The 23,105-nt window shown below is 30.7% G+C and overlaps 1 protein-coding gene across 1 annotated transcript; it reads left to right on the top strand.

Annotated features, from left to right (window-relative positions):
- The first annotated feature begins 35 nt into the window (after positions 1-35).
- LOC107167808 (uncharacterized) lies at positions 36-22,484 on the top strand. The gene is made up of 6 exons (XM_089224640.1): positions 36-174; positions 724-770; positions 972-1,148; positions 3,513-3,612; positions 7,219-7,359; positions 22,349-22,484. The coding sequence occupies exons 1-6, from the start codon at positions 144-146 to the stop codon at positions 22,375-22,377; spliced, it is 525 nt and encodes a 174-aa protein (XP_089080766.1). The 5' UTR covers positions 36-143; the 3' UTR covers positions 22,378-22,484.
- Positions 22,485-23,105: the final 621 nt, after the last annotated feature.

Raw genomic sequence — 23,105 nt, 5'->3', positions numbered from 1 at the left:
ATATTATTTATTTATTTTGTTCCTATATGGTAGTTATTTCACCTACTACTAGTATATTTTACTGAATTAGAAAACTATTTGGGTACCTATCTGCCGATTCGATTCGTTTCACTAATTCGGTTAAATTGATTTCGGTTTACACGATGGCTACAAACGGAAAGTATCAAAACATAAGTAAGTCTAATCTAATATCTAACGCATGGGTTAAGTATTTATTTCATATCTAATATTATTCTGTAACAGTTAGGAAACTTAACTATCTACCTATATTTTCAAACACATTTGTCGTTTGATGGCTTTAATTATTTATTTTACTTAATAAGAACTACCTAGTATGTGACTTTATACTCGTTAATTATAATTTATAGATAGCTTGGAATTTAATATCCATCAATATAACTCAACTTGTAAACTTTCAGTTTGAGATCTGGCTATTTATTATAACATTTTGGATATTCTTTAGAAAACAATTATTTTTAAGTTTAAGAATATTCATGTATAATGTTTTGTTACTTCTATATATATTTTGATTCTAAAAAATTCCATCGTTAGATTGTTAAAAACAATTTTTATGCGTTTAATTTATTTTAAACTTGTTTACTCGTCAATATGGTGTTATTATATGTATATTTTAATCATAGATGTGTGATTACCTAAATTATAATATAATTATATTGTCTGTATAAAGGACGTGTATTTCCATTTTCCTTATTTATTTTTTAGGTATTCAACCACCGAAACTTCCAAGGACTTCTAAAACCATATACGAGGTACATATATTAAACTATTAACTTTATTTTTTGTACATAATATAGAAGCATATTTTATTTAAATATGTTACTACGCTACACGCTTAGTGGGCACGTCAAAACTATTGTAATCTCAGGAAACATTTTCATGAAAGTTCTTAATCTTAACGTTATTTGATTAAATTTAAAAATATATAATACATCTCCTATATTTTGTTATAGTTGCCCAGAGAAAACTTAAGCAAAAGTGATCTCGCTAAAAAATCGACTTCCGACAGAACTAAACGCCGTTTGGCTCACGAGGCGTGGTTTCCCCTGCCGGTAATCACTAAGTTTGAAGTGCCGGCGCCGTCGGTTGCTCAACGGAAACAAAAAAAAAAGCATGTTTTAAAGAAGGAAGTATGTATAGATATTAATGATATTATTCTATAATATCGCAAATAATTTATTTATGTAAATCAAACGGTTTAGGTTAGGTATGGTTATCTATATTAATCATATAAGTGCCTACTGTCTATACATGTTATTTTTTATTCAAACATCAATAATTATCAACATGATATTATTTGACAGTCGTAAGGTTAGGTTAGAACGTTTGGTTATTATTATTATCCCTTATAATTAGTATTGTGGTGATACTAACTAATATCATCACCATATTTATTGGTTTATTGTATTTATTGTACTTATTGTGTATTACTTTTAGTTACCCGTACCATATTTATTTTATATTCGCGTATCGGGCCGATCAGGTTTCCGATCGCGAACGATTTCTCGCACACCGCGCCCCACTCTGCCGATAACCGGATTGTCGCGATGGCAACGTGGTCCGGTGCGAGCGCTACGGCCTATTCGGCCTACGACGACACTACAGTTTTTTCTCTGCGACCGTACCATAGAATATTATAGAAGCGACACTCTCGGGCGGCCAATTTTAATGAATTTAGAATATTTCATGACCTTGAAATTGTTAGTAAAATCATATCTTACCACCAAACTTCCAGCATCATTCTTGTTGATAATTGTAAGACAAGTAATTATTGTTGATAATTGTGCGACAAGAGTATTATAAATTTATAATATAATATAAATTATAATATCACGTCAATTTTTTTTAATGATGTACGATATGAGTATATTGGACAGATCACGGATAGGATGAATTTGTGCTCCGCACTCCTTATTATAATCTTGGTCTCGCCTGCTGCGGCGCTGTGTACTAACAGGAACCGCCCACGATTGTCTGTGGCTGGTTATTGCGTGCGGTCACGTGACGGCGCTGACCAATGCATTGGTTGTTGTCACCTTCGAAACCACGCCCACAGCAGTCTGATTAACTGCTGCGTGTGGTGCAGTGTCCGGCGCGCTACGCACAAGTTCCCGTACATGGCACTGACGTTGGTTATGGCCGGGTGGCCGGTCTCGTGTTCTCTGACGGAACGGACGACGCCCGCCAGTCTGGCGCCAGCCTAGTCAGGAATAGAATACGGCACCGACGCCGTGTTGTGCCAGTATTTGTCCGCATACAATGCCGCCCTGGCTCATTTGAGCCTTAGTAATTATTACTAGTGTAATGACCATTATTATATGATACGCATTCCTTATCGCAGAATATACACGGGTCATCAACAGTTTGATTGAGCAAGTTTGTACTATCGTGTACCTTATTGCAACCGGTGCTCTGTGGACCAGTCTGACCCGTGCTCTACATAATACATAGATCCGGCAGGTACAGTCGGCGAGAGGTTGGTACCTTATGTACGTCTCCCGACGTCAAACGTGCCCGCCGTTGCAGTGTTTATTCACGACGATCGACCAGAGTGCCGACCGACTGTATCCGAATCTTATGCTATTATGCAACGTATTTTGGCCAACAGCCCAATAGAGAATAATACACATATTTAATTGATTTCTATATTACATAAGAAAATTGTGATATTTAAAGAAAAACATTACGGCGCTGTGCAAAAAATTATTATTATATAATTATTTACTAAATATATTATATATGGTTATTTATTCTAAGGTAGTATGCGGTGACCTTTTTTTAAACTTTGGCGGGCTGGTCCCGAGCGGTCTGTTTTAGCGATAAAAAGTTCCTAACATCATGCCTTCCATCAAGCTTACAACATCAATCAGTCCGCCACGAAATAAAAACAATTAAAGTGGACGGGCGAGTGTTGCTTCTATTATATTCTATGACCGTACGCAGTTAGTCACCGTACCAGCGTTTCGAACCGCGCCCGTTTAATCCGTTACTCCTTTTTTATTATATAAACACGCCGTTGTCGCGTTGTCGCGCTGTCGTTTTTATTTTTACATTGTTAAAATAAACGCAACCCCCCGTACGTCCACGTCAAAGTTCCGCTCCGCGAAAACTTCTCTTTGAACCACGACTTTTCGTCGGACTCTGTGCGCTTGATTTAACGACTGTTGTAATAAAATCTTAAACCAAAACCACGTGTTTTCTTTGGTTGGTGTCGTGCACGCACCTGAACGGTACAACTTGACCATCTTATTTTCTTCCTTCCTCCCAGAGTGAAAGATTACAAATATATCTCATTTTAGGTTACATACGCAATTTTAATAATAACATTAATTTCTATAATATTTAATATTTATCTTAATATATGTGTTAGATATGTATAATATACTATTAATATACATATTTTAACGTACGACAAGTGACCAATGATCTACGGTATTTCTACATATTTTTCAATAAAAAATATAGTATTTAAAGTATTTATATTTCATTTTTAGCGTTTCTCGCGAGTAAAGCCTTGCAAAGTAAGACAGATTAACGAGAGAGTTTCTTTGGATTCTGCAAAAGCCCAACATTGCCTGCAGTCGAAAAGTTCTGGTATAAAAAATAGCAATAATACGTTTTTAATTAAATATGACATAACAATTTAAGAAACCTGGTAAAGTCTCAAGTTGCTGTACAATTGGCTTAAGTGTACCTATACGGCTATATGTATATAAGGGGGCAAGACCCCGTTCGCCCAAATATTTTAAAACTACTTTCTCTTTTCGCCCAAGAATATTATATAGCACTTTTCGACCAAATTTTTATAATACACATTTTAAGAAACACTTACTTTAAATTATTTATATCTAACATAATACAGTAAAACCTCGGTATCTCGAAGTCGTAATGGACCAAAAAAAAAAAAATTCGACATATCGAAACTTCGAGTTAGCGAGGGAATTTAAAACATAAATAAAATTTTTTAATTATTGGGAAAAATTTGTATTTATAATATAAAATGTATACAATATACATTGCATAGATATTATGTTGTATTAGTATTTGTCATTTGGGTAAGTATACATTATTGTCTATGAAAGTAGAAAATCTCATTTTTTTTGTTTTTTTTTAGTATTAGAAGTATTTTCAATAAAACTACCTAAAATATTTAGTGCAGAAAAAATGTTGTCAGAAAATCCAGACTGTTGTTGGACATATCTTCGAAGTTCATGTATATAGTTTTCAGCTTGGGCACCACGTATAAAAGGTTACACAACAGCAATTTCTTCCTCGTCAATTGCTTCATCGGCAGAATCTGTCTCTGGCTCACTGAGAATATCAGATGTTTTAAAAATTTCTACATCGGTTAAGCTTACTGATGTGTTCAAAGTAGAATCAATATCTAAAAATTATTGATATGAAATATTGATATCGGAGTGTTTTCTTTGATATTCAAGCCATTCTTCAAATATTTCTTCTACTTAGTCTCCTTCTAAAAAAAATTATTAAATGTAATCATATTATATGTGTTATGAATGTACATTTTATTTATGTTTATGTTTATCTTTATTAAATTCTGGTTTTCTGAATCCCGCTTTACGAAAACAGTTGAAAATTGTAGACGTAGAAACAGCTTTCCAAGAACTATAGAGCATATGTATACAATCTAATAAATTTACGTCTGTGATGGCTTCATTTAATTCAAGTTATCGTAAATGTCTTTGCATTATTTTTTTACGGTAATGGTGCTTTAAATTTTTAAATTTAATCCCTGATTCATTGGTTGCAGCTTGGAAGTCATATTTGGTGGAAAAAATATAATTTTAATTGTATTCAATGTTTTTTGCAGAATTTTCGGGTGAGCTGAACAATTATCAAAAAAAAAAAAAAAATAGTACACTCCTTTTTTCATTGACAAATTTTTTTTCTATTTTATGTAAATAAGCCTCAACAATTTGAGAGGCCATCCACGCTTTTTAATTAAACTCATATTGCACAGGTAATGATTTCACGTTCTTAAAACATTTAGGCTTTTGATATTTACCAATGTCTAAAAGTTTACTTTTTTCTGTGCCAACCATATTAGCACCTAATAAAACTGTGATTCTTTCTTTAGATTTTTTTCCATCATGGCAAGGCTTACCTTTGAACGTTAAAGTTCTGTCCGGTAAACATTTAAAAAAAAAGACCGAGTTCGTCAAAGTTAAAAATATCTTGCTCGCTATAATTTTGAATTAACCCAGGTAAAATGTTGGTCACGTAATTTTCACAATCAATGTCCGATACTGCAGCACTTTCTCCCGATATTATTTTTGAAATAATTCCATTTCGCATTTTAAATTTATGAACCAACTTGAACTACGGTGAAACTCAAGTCCAAGTTCTTGAGCAAACTCGTTTGCTTTTTCTTGAATCAGGGGCCCTGAAATAGGAAGATTATGATCCCTTGCTCTATGTATCCATTTAAACATTGCATCCTCAATCTGAGGAAAACTTGAAACTTTCAATTTCTTTCTTTGTGGTGAACACGATGAACCTTCAATATTTTTTACAATTTTATCTTTATTTTTCAAAATTGATGACAAAGTGTTAGCAGGAATATTGAAATCTGCCGCGATATCTTTTTTTCTTTTCACACCTTTTTCAACTTCTTTTATAATTTTTAATTTGTCACCAACATTTAAGCACTTCAAAGATCGTTTATTTGACACTGTAAAGAAAAAACACACGACTTAATAAAATATAACATAAAACATATATGTAATTAAAATCATGAATAAGTACAAACGATAGAATTACGACTAAATAAAATCAGAAGAAATAATGTCCATGTAACTTTATCGCCGTTATCGGGCACTAGCTGAACTATATAAATATCAACATTATTATATACAACGTTGTGTGTATAAGTTCTATCATTTATCTTATATTTAATAGTCTGGGAATTTTCTACGTTATCTAATCTGTCATATATTCGAGTTAGTGAATCATAATAGGCTTTGGGTACCGGATAATGACTTCGACTTATTGAAATATTTGACTTATGGAAATTCGATATATCAAAATAACTTAATACGTAAGCCCAATACTGAATGATCAGGACTGAAAAAAAATTCAACATACAGAAACTTCGAGAAACCGAGGTTTCACTGTAATAAATTTGTTATATTTAAATTATTAATTTGTGTTAATTAATTTTATAAAGCCATTTAGCATTACCCAGAGAGTACCACGAGGATGCGGCTTCTATTACTCTCCAAAAATGTATTGTGTTTTTGTACAGTTTTTGTATATTAATGTAATTTTTATATAATATAAGAGTAAGTTTTTATCAAAAGTATAAATCGTCAAAATTTTAGATAGAATAATATTAAATAGAATAGTTGAATGACATTGATTTAATAAAATCATACCGATTACTGCTTTATATTTTTGTATTTTTTTTATCTATAATTTTTTTATCTTTGGGACACCTTTGTAAATGCACACTATTTAATTTAATGTAGACTTCAGTTTGAATTTCATTAATAACACATTGTTTTCGGGTCTGGTACGAAACGTCGACAATCAAAAAATCGACAAGTTAATATGTCGACGGTCGAAATATCGACAAGTAAAAAATGTCGACGATTGTATAAAGTATAAATACTATAGCAATGTAGCAAATCATTTTTTATGGTGGTCAAACTTAACTCAAAATCAACATTTACCAACTGACACCCATCCACCAACCCTCTATCACTAATTCCAAACTCGTCTATATTCATTATATTTATACGTTAATCGTACAATACTTCATATTTATATTATATACGCAATATAAATGCCTTCATAATAAGAATAACAATATACCTCCACGACTAATAGCTACTAGCTATAGCTCCATGTGCCCTAAGGCGTTTACTCCTGGGGATTTGCGCCGCGGATGAACTAAATTTTTCCTAAACTAATTTTCATAATATGCTTTACAGAAGAAGAGTTGCAATTTATCAATATTTTATTATTTTAAGAGTAATATGTTATTTGTTAATAGTAAATATGTGTGATATAGTAATTATGTTGCAGTCGATTATATATAAATAGGATATTGGTATATATAAATATTTAATAACCATTCGAACTGGAAAAAACATATATCTTTACACAGCTGTGTAATTTGTATAATTTTAAAATGTTTTTATAATACTTTTTTCATCTGTAATTTGTTATTTCTAGTAGTTGGTGATAGAGTTAAGGCCGATAAGAGAAAGTTAGGAGACTTAGTTTATAATGAAGTGACAAAAAAGAAACAAAAAAAAGGCAATGTTGACAAGTCAAAAAATAAAGATGTAAAAGAAAAAAAATCATGCTCACGTAAAGGTAGGTATATTATACCTATAATAATATATTTCCAAAATTTGTTTTTCGTACCTCTTGTCTCATTCCTGCGCAAAAATTATTTTTAGCTAGTGCATGATATTTATAGAATAAAAACAAAAAAAAAACGGAAAATTTCAAATTTCTAAAATAACTAAAAATTGTTGAAATATTTTGAAAATTTTATTAAGTATAGGAATTGATAAAATAAATGTATAGTGCTTCTACAGTTATTCATTTTTGAATTATAACAGAATAAGAATATATAGGTAGGTACACGAAAAATTGAGTGAATATCCAATGTTGTAATTCAAGTGTTCATAAAAATTTAATTCGACTTTCCGGTAGACATTTTTTATTTGATAAAAGTAGACAAAGTTTTAGAGTTATACCAATATCAAAATTCGATTTTCTCAAAAATTTATTTTGCTTAAAAATTCCCGTTTTTCCTGTATTTACTTTATGTTTTTCCCAGTGCTTTTGAAAACTACTAGGAAATTCAAAATTTGACCTCCAGATAGATAGTAGCAGAAAAGCTACTGAAGTTGAAATTCGAAGCACTATTTCGTCAACTTATCGTGTATATAGATACAAAAAAAAAAAAAAATTAAAAAAACTACCAAATAAGCAAACACATCAATGAAAATCAATACATTCATCGCTCCACTCAGAATCTAAAAGGTCAAATACCTTGTAAAATATTTGTTTCAAAGCTATCCTAGCCCTCCACCAAGACCCTATCGAGGCATCTAACAGAATACAATCCCAGCTAGCTTGACATACTCTCGGTATGATACAAAGAGTGGGAATTCAAACTCAACGATCTAAATCCATCCACAGAACATAAACATGCTCAGACCCAATAGCTGCCCCCCCCCATAACACTCAACGTTTAACCAACAACTTCCCGTAACTATACAGAATGTGCCCCAGATCGTCCAGATCTGTCCCAGATGACTGAACCCAGATCGTCAAAGACAATAAATATGTCAAAAAAAATTTTTTTTTTAATACCATTTGTTTTAGGTTTAATAATAATATATCTATAATTTTAGATTCTGAGCGGAGTGAGGAATGTATTGATTTTACCATGATCTGTGTTTTTTTAATTTTTACTATTTTTTTTGTGTCTGTCATCACGTTTTGGGGCAGTAAAAATGCTTCGATTTTCGACAACAATACCTTGTTAGCTCAGAAAGTCAATCTAGTTGGTACTTTGGGGGGTCAAAAGTAAAAAACTCTCAATATTTTTCTAAATAATCGGGATAAACAAACTAAAAATTAAGGAAAAAACGGGAATTTTTACGCTCAATCAGTTTTCGACAAAATCAATTTTGGTTTTTGATGTAACTTTAAAACGAATGACCATTGATACATGAAATTTTCACCAAAAGTTTATATAAGTATATTCTATCCTTCATGTAATTTTTAAAAATTTTCGACTTAAGTTAAACTAGGGTGACCATCCTGTTTTTTACAGGATTGTCCTTTATTTCAGCATTGTGTCATGTTGTCCTGACAAACTTCATTCAGGACGCTTTTTGTCCTGTTTTTTTGATCAAACAAAATTAATGAATTTGAAAACGAAACTTACGAAAGTAATGAATAATGATTATAATTGTAATCTTGTGATAGTCTGAATTTATCAGTATGGGGTATTGGGGTATGTCTACCAGTCTACGAGTTATAGGAGCTTATCGGAGTTAACAGATTGACCGTTATCAGACTATATGCTTTCGATTCTATCTTCTATCTATTTATATCACTGAAAATACGTTTTTTTTTTTTTATTTATTTTAAATGAGCCTCAACAACAAAGGTTATTGGCCTTTAACATAAATATTTTTTTTTAACAAGAATAAGTCATTAACAATAATATATACAAAACAAAGGTAATAATATGAACAAAAAAAGATTGAGATATATCTAGGTTAAATAATTTGGTATAGTTTGGTTTGTTTTAGATAACTGATTAATTTTTCAATGTTGCTTGGCTGGGGACTTAGAGCTTCTTCCAGATTATCTTCTATATTGAGCTTGGTTCTGATGTCGGTGAATTTACGGCAGTGGCATATTAGATGTTCAACCGTGGAAGTTTCACCGCAAGTTTGACATTGGTCAGGATCTGATAATAGAAAATACGTTTTGTGAATACGGTTATCGTTATTATAGCGGATAGCTATTGCTATTATAGTTTGGTACCAACAATCGTTGAGTGTTGCCGACTTGTTGATAATCGTTAATATATATATTAAGTATTAATAAAAAAAAAAATTAAATTATAATTAATTTTGTCCTGTATTTTTTTTTTTTAAATATGGTCACCCTAAGTTAAACTATTCATAGGTATTTGCAATTTTCGATCATTATTAGTTTTGTTTAAATTAATATCGATAAAAATTTATTTGTTGGGTAGAAAAGCTTGAAAATTTAATACGAGGCTCTTAATATATTGTTACAATAGCAGTTGAAAAATAAAAGAAATTTATAGCAACAAATTTTTTTTTATAAGCATTCAAAATTTGAATTTTGACAAAATACGTAAAAATCACAAAAATTCGCAAAATTATTTTAAGCTAGATATTCATAAAAAAATTTCTTTTTAAATATAAGATTTGAAAATTTAATATATTCTTTACAAGTTTGTCAATTTTTATCACAAAAAAATATCCACCAGAAATTCAAATTAAATTTTAATGAGCGTTTAACATTGGATTTCCGATTTTCACTAGATTTCTCATTTAGCGATTTTCTTATTTTGGTGTAACTCTAAAACTAATGATCGCAGATAGGTACTTGAAAAGTTCACATTAAATGTTTATATAGGCATTTTCTATATTTGATGAAACATTCAAAATATTTTGATTTGTTTTGAGCTGTTTACTGACATTTTAATTTTTCAACTTTTTTAGTTTTTTTTTTTCTATAAATATCGATAAAAATTTATTTGTATGGTAGAAAAGCTTGAAAATTTAATTCAAGACACCTAACATATTGTTACAATATCAGTTGAAAAATATTAAAAATACAATGGCACGGTTTTTTTTTATAAGCATTTATAGTTCAAATTTTGACTAAATACGTAAAAATTACGGCAGCGTTAAAATTATCTTAGATAGAAATTCATAGAAGTTTTTCTTTTTAAATCTAAGATCCGAAAATTTAATACAAGGCGCCTAACATATTTTTATAATAGTAATTAAAAAATAAAAGAAATACATGGTCACAATTTTTTTTACAAGCATTCAAAGTTTGAATTTTGACAACATATGTAAAAATCACGAAAATTTGCAAATTATTTTAAGCTAGAAGTTCATAAACATATTTCTTTTTAAATCTAAGATTTGTAAATTTTTTTATATTCTATAATATATCCTAGACAGATAAACCGTCTCCGTTCAGAATCGTTTTTCGTATACAATGATATAATATCATTGGATACAAATTTAATCCCATCCATCACAGTAACGTCAGTAACCCACTTGTAACCTACTGTATAGCAGAGCGACGTCCACGATTTACACTTTAAAAAAAAAAATATGCCATTGTCAGTAACCATATTTTATTATGTTTATTATGTATATAAAATATAATATAATAATATATTCTTTCAGGTTTATCCTAACGTGAATACACAAATAAATTTGTTTGCCTATTGCCTAAATGCATCAAAAAACCATACAATCATGCATTACTTCATTTAGCTGTATGACAATATTGTTCCATGCAGACTACCAGAGTCCTAAGTTTCAGTTGAATATTATTTAAATACTCGTTTTTGCAAATATACTGTAAATTGTTAACTAGTTTAGTTTATTGTTTTGCAAAAGTTTAATAGGTACAGGTAAACGACTCCATCCGAATGACGTTGCAAAAAAAAGAGCAATATTTTGGTCGACAGACGAATTGCTTACTTACGAGGTTTTTTTGTGACACAGCCGAGTTACGTGTGAATCGTTTACAGATGTTAGAATGAAATGATTTAATGTATTTATTTTCCCGGCTTTTGATGTTATACTTGTTGTGTACTTCTAAGCTCAGTTAATTTAGAAGCAATAACAAACCACCGACATTTCATGTATTGTATTATAACACCTATTATTTTTATTTTAGAATATATTTACAATAGTCAAAAACATATATTAACTTTAACAATATGTATAACTTTTACAAAAAACAACCGCCAGTACAATACTGCTAGAGAGAGACCAGTCAATACAAAAAACAGTGCTACCACAACATCTCCTTTTTTTTTTACAAAGAAAAATATAATACAATATAAACATAATTATTAATTATACAATATAATATATAATATTAATATAATATTACAGTGACTAATACTTAATCTAATATTAACATATTTTTTTTTTTTTTTTTTTAAATTTATTATTAAGACTTATATCTAGAAGGTGCACTCACAACTCTTCCACTCCGAGTCGTTGTGCCTTTAACATTTTGAAACACTCTTAACTCATCTTTGTTTTCATCACTCGTATAGTCCCTTATACTATCATTAGATATAATACTTCCTTGTTCAGAACTTCTATTTAAATTATTATCTTCTCTTTCAACATTTACATTATCACCATCTTCCTCAGACTTATCAGCCTGGGTGTTATTATTTAGCTTATCATCCTCAAAACTAGTTCTAGGTTTAATAAACTGACTATTTCTCCTCAATGTTTGTCTTTTATTTTTAATTTTAACTAAGTATGATCTAGGCTGCAGTAGCTTTTTAATTATAACTGCTTCTAACCATTCTTTGCTAAACTTATCTTGACACCATACCAATTGACCTGCAGTGAAATTTACTCCTTGTTTAGCATTCCTGTTATACAATTTTTTCTGTTGATCTTTATAGTTAATATTATTCTCTATTGGCTTCACTATTTTAGGAATATAGTTACCACTATTAACCCACACCAGTTTGGTCCTCAATTCTCTTCTCTGTAGCATTTGAGCTGGAGAAAAACTTAAACCTGGAATTGGTGTGTTTCTATAATTTAGCAAACATAACTCAAAATCTGTTTTGGTAAAATCAGACTTTTTAAGCATAGATTTGGCTATGCCAACACCCTTTTCCGCTAATCCATTTCCCCTAGGGTAATTTGGACTAGATGTTATTATCTCAAAAAACCAACTTTTAGCAAAATTTTTAAATTGTAAACTGTCAAAAGGGTTATTGTCACTAAATGTCTGCTCTGGTATACCAAGTGTACTAAAAATTTTCTTTAACTCATTTATCACACTTTCTGCCGTCCTATCTCTCATCAATTTAACTTCTAGCCATCGAGAGTAGTAATCATGCACAATCAAATATATTTTACCCTGATGTTCAGCTATTTTCATAAAAGGCGTATCTGGTATTACATGATTTAGCATAGGTTTCTTGCACTTACTGGTGCTATATTTTTGACACACATTGCAGGCGTTAATAAAATGTTCTATATAAGATTTCATCCCTAGCCAATAGTAGAAATTTCTTGCTTTTAAATAAGTCTTATTCGATCCTAAGTGTGTTTCATGCAATAACTCTACTATCCACTTTCTAAGTACTCTGGGTACTACAACTCTAGTTCCAAAAAATATATCATTTTCTACCAATATTTCTGATCTGTTGTAAAAATAATTGTTTAGTTCCGGATTTTCATTTTTCCGATGTTTATAATTAACCTAACCTTCCTGATAACTTTTTAATACCACATTTAAAATATCATCTTTCTTTGTTTCACTTCTAAGTTCCTCTAACCGCCTCTCAGTTATTCTTACCTCATGTACATACATTGAGTGTACTACATCATTAATTTCACTGTCTTCCTCCACCCTCTTATTTATAATATTTCTACTCAGCAGATAAGCAATATAAATAAATTTCCCTGGTAGATATTTAAGATTGAATGTATACATGGCTAATTTTAATTTTAATCTTTTGATTCTATTATTGTGAATTTGATTTACATGTTTCTTAATAATTGAGACCAATGGTAAATGATCAGTATATATAACTGTATCCTTTTTAACATAAATATAGTTATGAAACTTTTTACATGACTCGGTAACTGCTAAAAATTCCTTTTCAATTTGAGCCTAAGACTCTGTATCAGTTAAAGAACGAGAAAAATATGATAATGGTTTTTTATGTTGCATAAGACAACAACCTATTGCATCCTGCGATGCATCACACTGTATCTCTAATGGAAATTTGGGGTCAAATGTATTTAGTACTGTGACTTCTGCAATAAGCTTCTTTATATTATTAAAAGAGTCCTCATGAGCCCCATTCCAATCCCAAATCACATCTTTCTTTAACAGCTCTCTAAGGGAACTTGAAATTTCTGCTAAGTTTGGAATAAATTTTCTGATATAATTTATGATTCCTAATATCATCTGCAATTCTTTTTTATTATTTGGTTTTTTAAAATTAATTATTGATTCTATTCGATCTTTGTCTGGCTTAATCCCTTCCTGATTAAAAAGAAAACCAATATATTTTACTTCTTTTACACTTAACTGCAACTTATTCACATTAAATTTAATGTTTAACAATCTTGCCCGCTCAATTACTTTACCTAATAATATGTCATGCTCAACCTCAGTTTGAGCACAAACAAGCAAGTCATCAAAGTACAACACAACCCCTTTGATATCACCAAAATACCTATGCATTAATTTTTGAAAAATTTCAGGAGCTGATGATACTCCAAATGGCAATCTTTTAAATTTAAAAATTCCAAATGGTGTACTAAAACAAAACAACTTACTAGATGCATCATCTAAGACAATATGATAAAAACCACTTTTAACATCTAAAACACTGACAATTTTTTTATTTGTAATTTCCATTTTAATCTCCTCTAACGATGGTATTTGATATACCTCTCTCACAATATATTTATTTAGCTCAGAAGGGTCTAAGCATATGCGCAAAGTTTTATCTTGTTTCTCAACTACTACCATGTTACTAACCCACTCACAAGGCTCATTTACTTTTATTATAATATTTTGACCAACTAATTCATTTAACGTTTCTCTCAATTTATCTTTTATAGCATAAGGTACCCTTCTGGCAGGGCATATTTTAGGTACAGCTTCTTTACTCAACTTAATGACTACCTGGTCTGGAAACGAATCCATTCCAGTAAACACATCAATATTTTTATTTACAAATCTTTCCTTTTCCTTATCCACCAAACATTCTAATTTACTAATATTTCCAATGTATTTTAACTTTCTACTGTCAGTCAATCCCAACAATGGTTTAGCTGGTGTATCAAATACTACAAACTCAGTCTTTATTTTAATTTTATCGTTTGCCAAATTCGCAATAACCTTACCAACAGGCTTAATAATAAATCCTCCAAACGCCTCAATTTTTAAATTACAAACTATTGGTTTTAACTTCAGTTTTTTAGACAAAGATAATGGCATAACATTAATCTCTGCCCCTGTATCTATTTTAATACTAATTTCACTATTATTTATTTCAACCTTTTCAACCCAACTACTACCGTTTACTTCTAATAAACTCAAAACAACAAATTTATCTATTTCAATCTCACTTTTATCAATATTATGTACTTGATTATTTTTCTCATAGCTAACACTCTTAGCATTACAACATTTAGCAAAATGATTCAATTTATTACATTTATGACAATATTTACCAAAAGCAAAACACTTATTAATTTTGTGAGTCATCCCACACCTCTTACAATTTTAATTACCTTAACTTGCATCTGCTTTAATTTGTCTCCTTCAGTATAGCGACTCCCATCATATTCTTGATTTTTAGATGCTGCTTTGAAACGATTGTTCATTTTATGATTTTGTCCAGATCCCCGATGACTTTTTTGATCTCCACCAGACATAACATGTACTTCTTTTGAATCACTTTGAAGCAACTGTCTGTTCAACTCCACCTGCTCCATTGCTTGATACAGTTTTACTATTTTGTCCAGTTCTATGTTTTCCCTCAGTAGCCGGGCTTGTAGTTCGTTGTTACTCAACCCAATAACTACCTGAGTACGCAGTAGCTTGCTCTCCAATGCATCAAACGAAAATGTAGCCACCAGTGCTTTAAGATCAGTATAAAACTGATCAAAAGTTTCATTTTCCAATTGCTTTCTTGAAAAGAAACGAAAATGTTCCATAACCTCATTCTTATTGAGAATGCAATATTCCTCGAAAGCCTTTAAGACATCTTCAGATGTTTTCGGTTTTAATTTAAAAGTATTATACAACCTGAGTGCTTCAGGACCAACTAAATTCAATACTCTGGTGATTTTAATTTTTTCATCCCTCACATCAGTCTCCGTTGCTGTAAAGTAAATATCCACTTCTTGTCTAAAACGTCTGAAGTTCTCTTCTAGGTTTCCTTCCAATCTGAGGTGATCAGGCTTATTAAACTCATTCGCCATTTATTTTTAATTATCCGACCGATCCTAGTACATCAATTAATTATTCGACTGCACTATGTTGTGTACTTCTAATTTAGAAACAATAACAAACCACCTACATTTCATGTATTGTATTATAACACCTATTATTTTTATTTTAGAATATATTTACAATAGTCAAAAACATATATTAACTTTAACATGTATAACTTTTACAAAAAACAACAGCCAGTACAATACTGCTAGAGAGAGACCAGTCAATACAAAAAACAGTGCTACCACAACAATACTAAACATCTTTGAAGGCTTGGCATCCTATATACGAGTAGTTGGCTGTGCAATTTCCATAACGGTTTACACATTTTGTGAGTTCCTCCTTTGTTTTTTGTACAATTTCAGTGGTTGTGCTAATCTATATATACACGGCATGATGCATCACGAAAAGAGGATAGTGCTGAGAGAAATTTTATTTTGAGCACAAACGCACGATGCGCGCATAGTTCAAAATATTCAATGTGCAATAATAAAAATAATAATAACAATAATCTAGCGAGCCAGCCGGCCGACTTATCAGTAGTCACGATTATGGCACATTAGAATTAGGATATCACTGGATAGGATGTTTAAAAAATAGAAATGATAGCGGTACCTAGCCGGCATAACGTCAGAATGTGTCAACGTGAAAAATTAAAATAATAATTAATATTAGGTACCTATCTTCATGGCTACATTAATGTATTAACGAATAAAGATTATAGTCTCATGTCAGACGTGTGGCCCATAGAATAAAGATAATATGTAATAAATGGTGTGACCTTAGTTAGCCTGGATTTAAAAGTTGAATACCTTATCGCGTATATGCATTTTTATAAGATTTGCTAAAGAGCACAGGTATATTATAAAATATTACAAACAATCTAATATGTATAGATATTTAAATTTTGTTTAATGCTAAATTATATGTTTAAATATCGAGGATGGGCATACAGGTTAGTAACTGTTTTTACAAATGATCAATGCACTCAAACCCATTTAAAAATCCTACATAAGACACTTTTTACTGTATGATACATCAATGAGCTACAAAAATAATGTATGATTTCCGAAGAACAAAGTACTTATTTTAAAATTTATTCAAAAGTAGTTTATTATTATTTCAACCTAAAAATTAATAGTTATAAACCGAAAAATAAATCATATTATTAGGTCCCAACTGAATTTGTCATCTATTTGCAATTTCTATAATTTGTTACAATATTATGTTTTCTAATCAAACCATAAGGCACACAAATAAATTAATGTAGGAAATTAAAATAACTGTTAAGAGATACCTGTAGGTTTATACAGAGATTAGAAATAAATTACATTTATCAAGTTCCCAGTTAGATTCTACCTTGGATTCTACTGTTCTAGGAAAAACCCTAAAAAATTATTTTTATTCGATTCATGCAGGTTCATAATCAAGATTTTTAGAAGGAGAATTAGATGCATATCGACTGAGAATAGCTGCATACCGATTCGTATCAAAGTCTATGCCCGATATAGGTCATTAGTCATTACGTATGTGCTTGTATATTGAGCATGTAGCTTCTTATAAATTAAATCAATACTTATCAATACACTACAATTTCTTCCTTGAAAATCTTGATTTTTCACATATATTTAATTATATGGAGACAATGGAATTGGAATATGACTCTCTCTCTATGGTTTCAATCCGTAGATTGGTTTGCAGCCATCTTCCAGTCTTCTCTCTTATCCGCCTTCCTTTTCATTTCCACATACGAGTTACATCCTTGGTCCTTTATTATCTGTTGAATAAATTCCAATCTTGGTCTACCCCTACGGTTATTTCCCTCTATTGTTCCTTCTATTATCAATTTTAACAATCCTTCGTGTCTCATGATATGGCCTATCCATTCATTCCGCCTTCTGACTATGTTATTCCATAGTAACTTTCCATCTGATAGTCTTTCCAGTACTTCTACATTGGTTACTCTGTCCATCCAGCTTATCCTTAGCATCCTTCTATAGCACCACATTTCAAACGCCTCAAGTCTTCTTTTTTCCTCTGTTGTTATTGTCCAGGTTTCACACCCGTACAGGGCAATGCTCCATACATACGTCTTTAACAGGTTCTTTCTTATTTTCAGACTCAGGCTTCTTGATGTAAATATAGTTTTCTTTTTGTTAAAGGCTATTTTAGCTTGACAGATACGTTTTATAATTTCACTTCTGTTTCTTCCATCCATGCTGATTGTGCTTCCCAGGTATGTAAACTCATCTACTTGTTCTATTGTTTGATTTCGTATTTTTATCTGTATTTTTGTATTATTTTCCCTTTCATATATCATTACTTTTGTTTTCTTCACATTTATTCTCAATTCCAGCTCTTTTTCGAATGTTTTATCTATAGCATTAATTAGTTGAGCCAGATCTTCCTTGCTCTCAGCAATTAAAGCTATGTCATCGGCAAAACGTCACATACTTATTTTTTGTCCGTTAATCTTAATCCCTAGCTTGGCATTCTCGTTTATCATATCTACTGCTTCTTGGATATATGCGTTGAATATAATTGGGGATAATGTACAACCTTGTCTCATTCCTCTGTTTATTTTTACTTCCTCTTCTTCGTCTTGGATCCTTGTAACTGCGAGTTCATTCTTGTATAGGTTATACAGAAGTTTCCCATCTGTGTATTTTATCCCCAATCTTTTCATCATTTTAAACATGACCTTCCAGTTTACGTTATCAAATGCTTTTTCGATATCCACGAAAGCTATAAACGTTTGTTTATCTTTCCTAATCCTTTTTTGAATGATTATCCTTAACGCCAATATTGCTTCCCTCGTTCCCATATTCCTTCTGAACCCAAATCGGTCTTCTGTTAGCGATTGTCTTCCCTTCGATACGTTTGAAGATAATCTTTGTTAGTATATTAGAGGCATGGGATAGCAAACTTATAGTACGGTATTCTTCGCATTTCTTTGCTGCTGTTTTCTTTGGGATGGGGATAATAAGGCTCTTTACGTAATCTTCAGGTAATTCACCTGTTTCGTATATGACTTTGATAATTTGAAATAATTCCCTTTTAACTTTTTCTCCCGCCTCCTTCCAAAGCTCCGCTTGTATTCCATCGATTCCTGCTGCTTTTTTATTCTTCAGGTTCCGTAAAGCTTTATCGAACTCTTCTCTCATAATTGGGTCTATTTCGTCATCTTCGTCACCTTCAGATTTGTCTTCTTCTTTTTTAATTCGTTGGTTTCATTTTCCTTAAGTTTTTCCCCCTTGTACAGGATTTCTAGATATTCTTTCCATCTTTTCGCTATATAATTTTGTTCGTATAGCATTCTTCCGTTGTTATCTTCTATTCCCCCTGCTCGAGGCTTATGCAGGCCAAAAAACATTTTCACCATTCTATATGCTTCATTACTACTTCCTGTCTTCATGAGGGTTTCTATTTCACAACACTTTTCTTCTAAATACTTTTCTTTTGCTTCCCTAGATTTCCTAATAATTAGATTCCTCAGTACTCTGTATTTTTCCTGTCCATCTATACTGCTCGAACTCTTGTATTTCCTTCTTTCCTCTATCATGTTGACTATTTCCATTGTAATCCATTCCTTTCTCGCTGTATTGTTGCTATTTCCTAAAGTTTTCGTTGCAGCCAATGTAATTGTGTCTTTCAAGTTCTGCCATCTTTCTTTAATATTTTGGGATTCTTCAATAATTACACCATTAGTATCTTCATTATATTTTTTGCTTATTTTTCTATCTCTCAGATTTTTAATTTTCCATTTTGCTACTTCCTTCTTTTTACCCATTATTCTTTTAAATTTAAGTTCACATTTCATCATTACTAGATTGTGGTCGCTATTTATATCCGCTCCTGGGTAATTTCTACTTTCCTTTACTTGATTTTTAAATCTGTTCTTAACCATGATGTAATCTATTTGGTATCTATTTATGTCTCCAGGCATTTTCCACGTGTATCTTCTTCTTGGATGGTGATCGAAGCAGGTGTTTGTGATTATGAAGTTATGTTTTGCACAAAATTCTAATAATCGTTCTCCTCTTTCATTTCGCTTTCCCAACCCATAGGCACCTGTTACTTTATTAACTTTTTCTTCACCTACAATGGCATTCCAATCACCCATTACCACCAGATTCTCTTCCCCTTTAACATTTTCGATTATTTTATCTATATTCTCGTATACTTCTTCCACCTCTTCATCGTTACTATTTGATGTCGGCATATATACTTGAACTACTATTGTGTCTTTTGGATTCGTCTGGAACTTGACTAGAATGATTCTATCGTCATATTGTATATAGCCTTTAACTTTTTTTTTCCTAAAGTTTTATTCATTACAATCCCTACTCCTCTTCTGCCAGGTTTCTTCTCTGACGCACCTGTATATATCATTCTATGGTTTCCGCTCCAAAAGTCTCCTGACTTTGGCCATCTCATTTCTGATATTCCCAGAATATCTACTTTCATTTTGTCCATTTCTATTTTCAGATTCTCCAGTTTCCCACATTGTAATAAAGTCCTTACATTCCAAGTTGCTATTCGTTTATATTCCTTTACATCCCTAACACCCTTAACATTTCTTACCTCTCTTGTAGTCCCCACCCGGAGATCCGAACGGGGGACTATTTTACCTCCGGAATTTTTTACTTGAGAAGAAGACATGTTGATTGCTGTTACTTGGGATATTAATACGGTGGTTTCCCGTTGCCTTCCGTATCGCAGTACAACCACCAGTTATACGGTTTCCCGTAACTGTTGGCTGCTGACTGGTGTGTAGCTGATTAGCCTACACCCAGTATTGTAGTAGCTGCTGCCCTACTACAAGTCCCTTTTAGTCGCCTTTTACGACAGGCAGGAATAACCGGTGGTCTATTCTAACCCCGACCAACAGAGGTATGACTATCTAATAAAAATGTGACAATAAATTTCCTTTCAATGTTTCTTGGGACATCAGGAAGTGGTACTCAAAAAAGATTGAATTTGGCAAATGGTCACGTGATTGCCCTAGATTAGGTACCTACATCTTACATGATATATATTTAATATCCATACATAAATTTTTACGGGCATAATTTTTAAATATTTTTAGATTTTCTTATGACTTTTGAAGAATCTTCTATTCAAATTAAAAATATGAGCTATTGTGAATTTACAAAGCTTAAAGTTTCTTCATTAATCGAAATTTTTGTAAATGCTACTAAAAATATTAAAGATACAGTCAAAATTTTTTGTTAAGGTTTTGTATTTCAAGTTGTAAGAGAGACTTAACACTGGTTGGTTGTCTCCGTCTTACAAGTGCGTAACATAACAAATTTAGACTCATGCAGATCATGTTTAGCTTCGTTAGCTTAAAGATTAGAGTGAATCAACTTATTATAATACTTGATGGTAACAATCTATGTTTTAAGTTGATTTTTTTTACAACTATTCAATTTTTAAGTGAGTAATGAGCATTTAAAAAAATGCCATTGCTATATTATTGATATGCGAAATTTACTAAAAAATTCAAGTATCGTAAAAATCCATGCATATACACAGATAATGTTTTTACCATCATGATTCATAACAGATTGACTCACTTTAATTTTTAAACTAACAAAGCTATAAGTGATCTGCTGAGTATAAATTTGTAATGTCACACATTTGTAAAACAGAGACAACAAATGCCAGTGTTATGTCCATTTAATAAAAGTTTTATTTTTTAGATGATTAAAAACTTATAAAATTTTAATTTAAATATCTTATGCTTGAAAAACAGTTTTTAAAATCTTTTTAGTTGTTATAGTTTAGTTTTAGTGAAAGCCACATTAACACGTTATAAGTATTTGACTTAATAATTTTGACAAAATTTGAAATTCAAATGAAAATAACAATACTTCACTTCAACTACAATTTTTGTAATTTCTTTATAATTCTAATAATTTAAACTTTAAAATTCCATTATTACTTGAGTTATAACATTATATAAACAAAAGTAAAGAAATATTTGAATAGTCTGAGTGTATCAAAAGCTCATTAAACTGCATAAAAAATGAGTAGATCACAAAATGTATTGGTATTATTTATAAATTTATAATACATTCAATATTTTTGGGAAAAATTAATTCAACCTGCTAAATAACTAATAGAAGTAGAAATTACTAATAGCATTGATTATAAATTATACTAGTGTTTAATTTTATAAATTATAACCAATGTTAATGGTTAAAAAAATAAAGACTTACACTACTCTGTACAGATTTGTTTTTGTGCCTATTTCCTATGCAATGATATATTATAAAAATTTATCATGTATGTTATAGTAATCTACTCTAAATTTTTTAGTAAAACTATATTTTTTTTACATTATTAATTAATAGTACCAAAATAGTAACTTAATAGTCAGACTATAATTTATTATCTAGGACCATGCAATTAACCTATTTTTGTATCAAGCCATTGAAATGTATGTTGGAAAAATATTCATTGAATCGTTTTCTATTATTATTATTATTTATCAATTTTTAATAGGTATTATTATTAAAATATATATTTACTTACTGTTTGTTGTTATTTTCAGATTATAACTTCAACAATGGATTTAAGTGATGATGAAGAATTTTATGATTCTGATCAGAGTAATGTGGACGAACAAAGTTTACATGATATGTTCAATAAAACTTTTTACAACAAAGACATTTGAAGACATTCCGCATTTGAAGAATACGGAGAATAAATTGCTGGCGAAGAAGAAGCATTGGGTAGTGTGCAAGAGGAAGTACTTGGTAAAGTCATGGATGATGGTGGTCAAGAAGAAGTTGTCTTAGGTCCAGTATGTAGTGAAAATGAAAATACAAATGAGAGTAAATAGTCAAAAGAGCTAGATTCAATATTTATTAAAAAATTAGAAGGTGCTAAAGAAATAGTTTTAACACCAGAAGTTATAGGTGAGTTAGAAAAAAAACATTTTTTTGATAGACATGAGGATAATAATTTTGAACCAATAAAAAAAACAAAAATTAAACAATGAAGTTAGTAACATTGCAAATCCTCATAAAACTATTACAATGCATATATCTCGATTCATTTGTTGTAACAAAATTAATCAATATATTCAAGTTCAGTGAGTTTTCTTTTATGATGGCCTATAATAATTTAAATTTTAGTAAATTATTTATTTTTAAAAGTTGTTTTAAGTTTTAATTTTATATTATTGTAGAAACATTGTATGCGGTGCAAACATTTCAAAAGTATTTGTATAAAAGTATTTGATTTTCAAATACAAATAAGTCCAAGACAGTATTTAAAATTCTTTCCAAATACTTAAAACAAAAAGT

The sequence above is a fragment of the Diuraphis noxia genome, unplaced genomic scaffold, assembly GCF_037042655.1.
Source record: "Diuraphis noxia isolate RWA-SAM2 unplaced genomic scaffold, SU_Dnox_SAM2 contig0003, whole genome shotgun sequence".
NCBI lineage: Eukaryota > Metazoa > Arthropoda > Insecta > Hemiptera > Aphididae > Diuraphis > Diuraphis noxia.
Note: the sequence above shows the minus strand (reverse complement) of the source record. Positions and strands in the feature narration are given on the sequence as shown.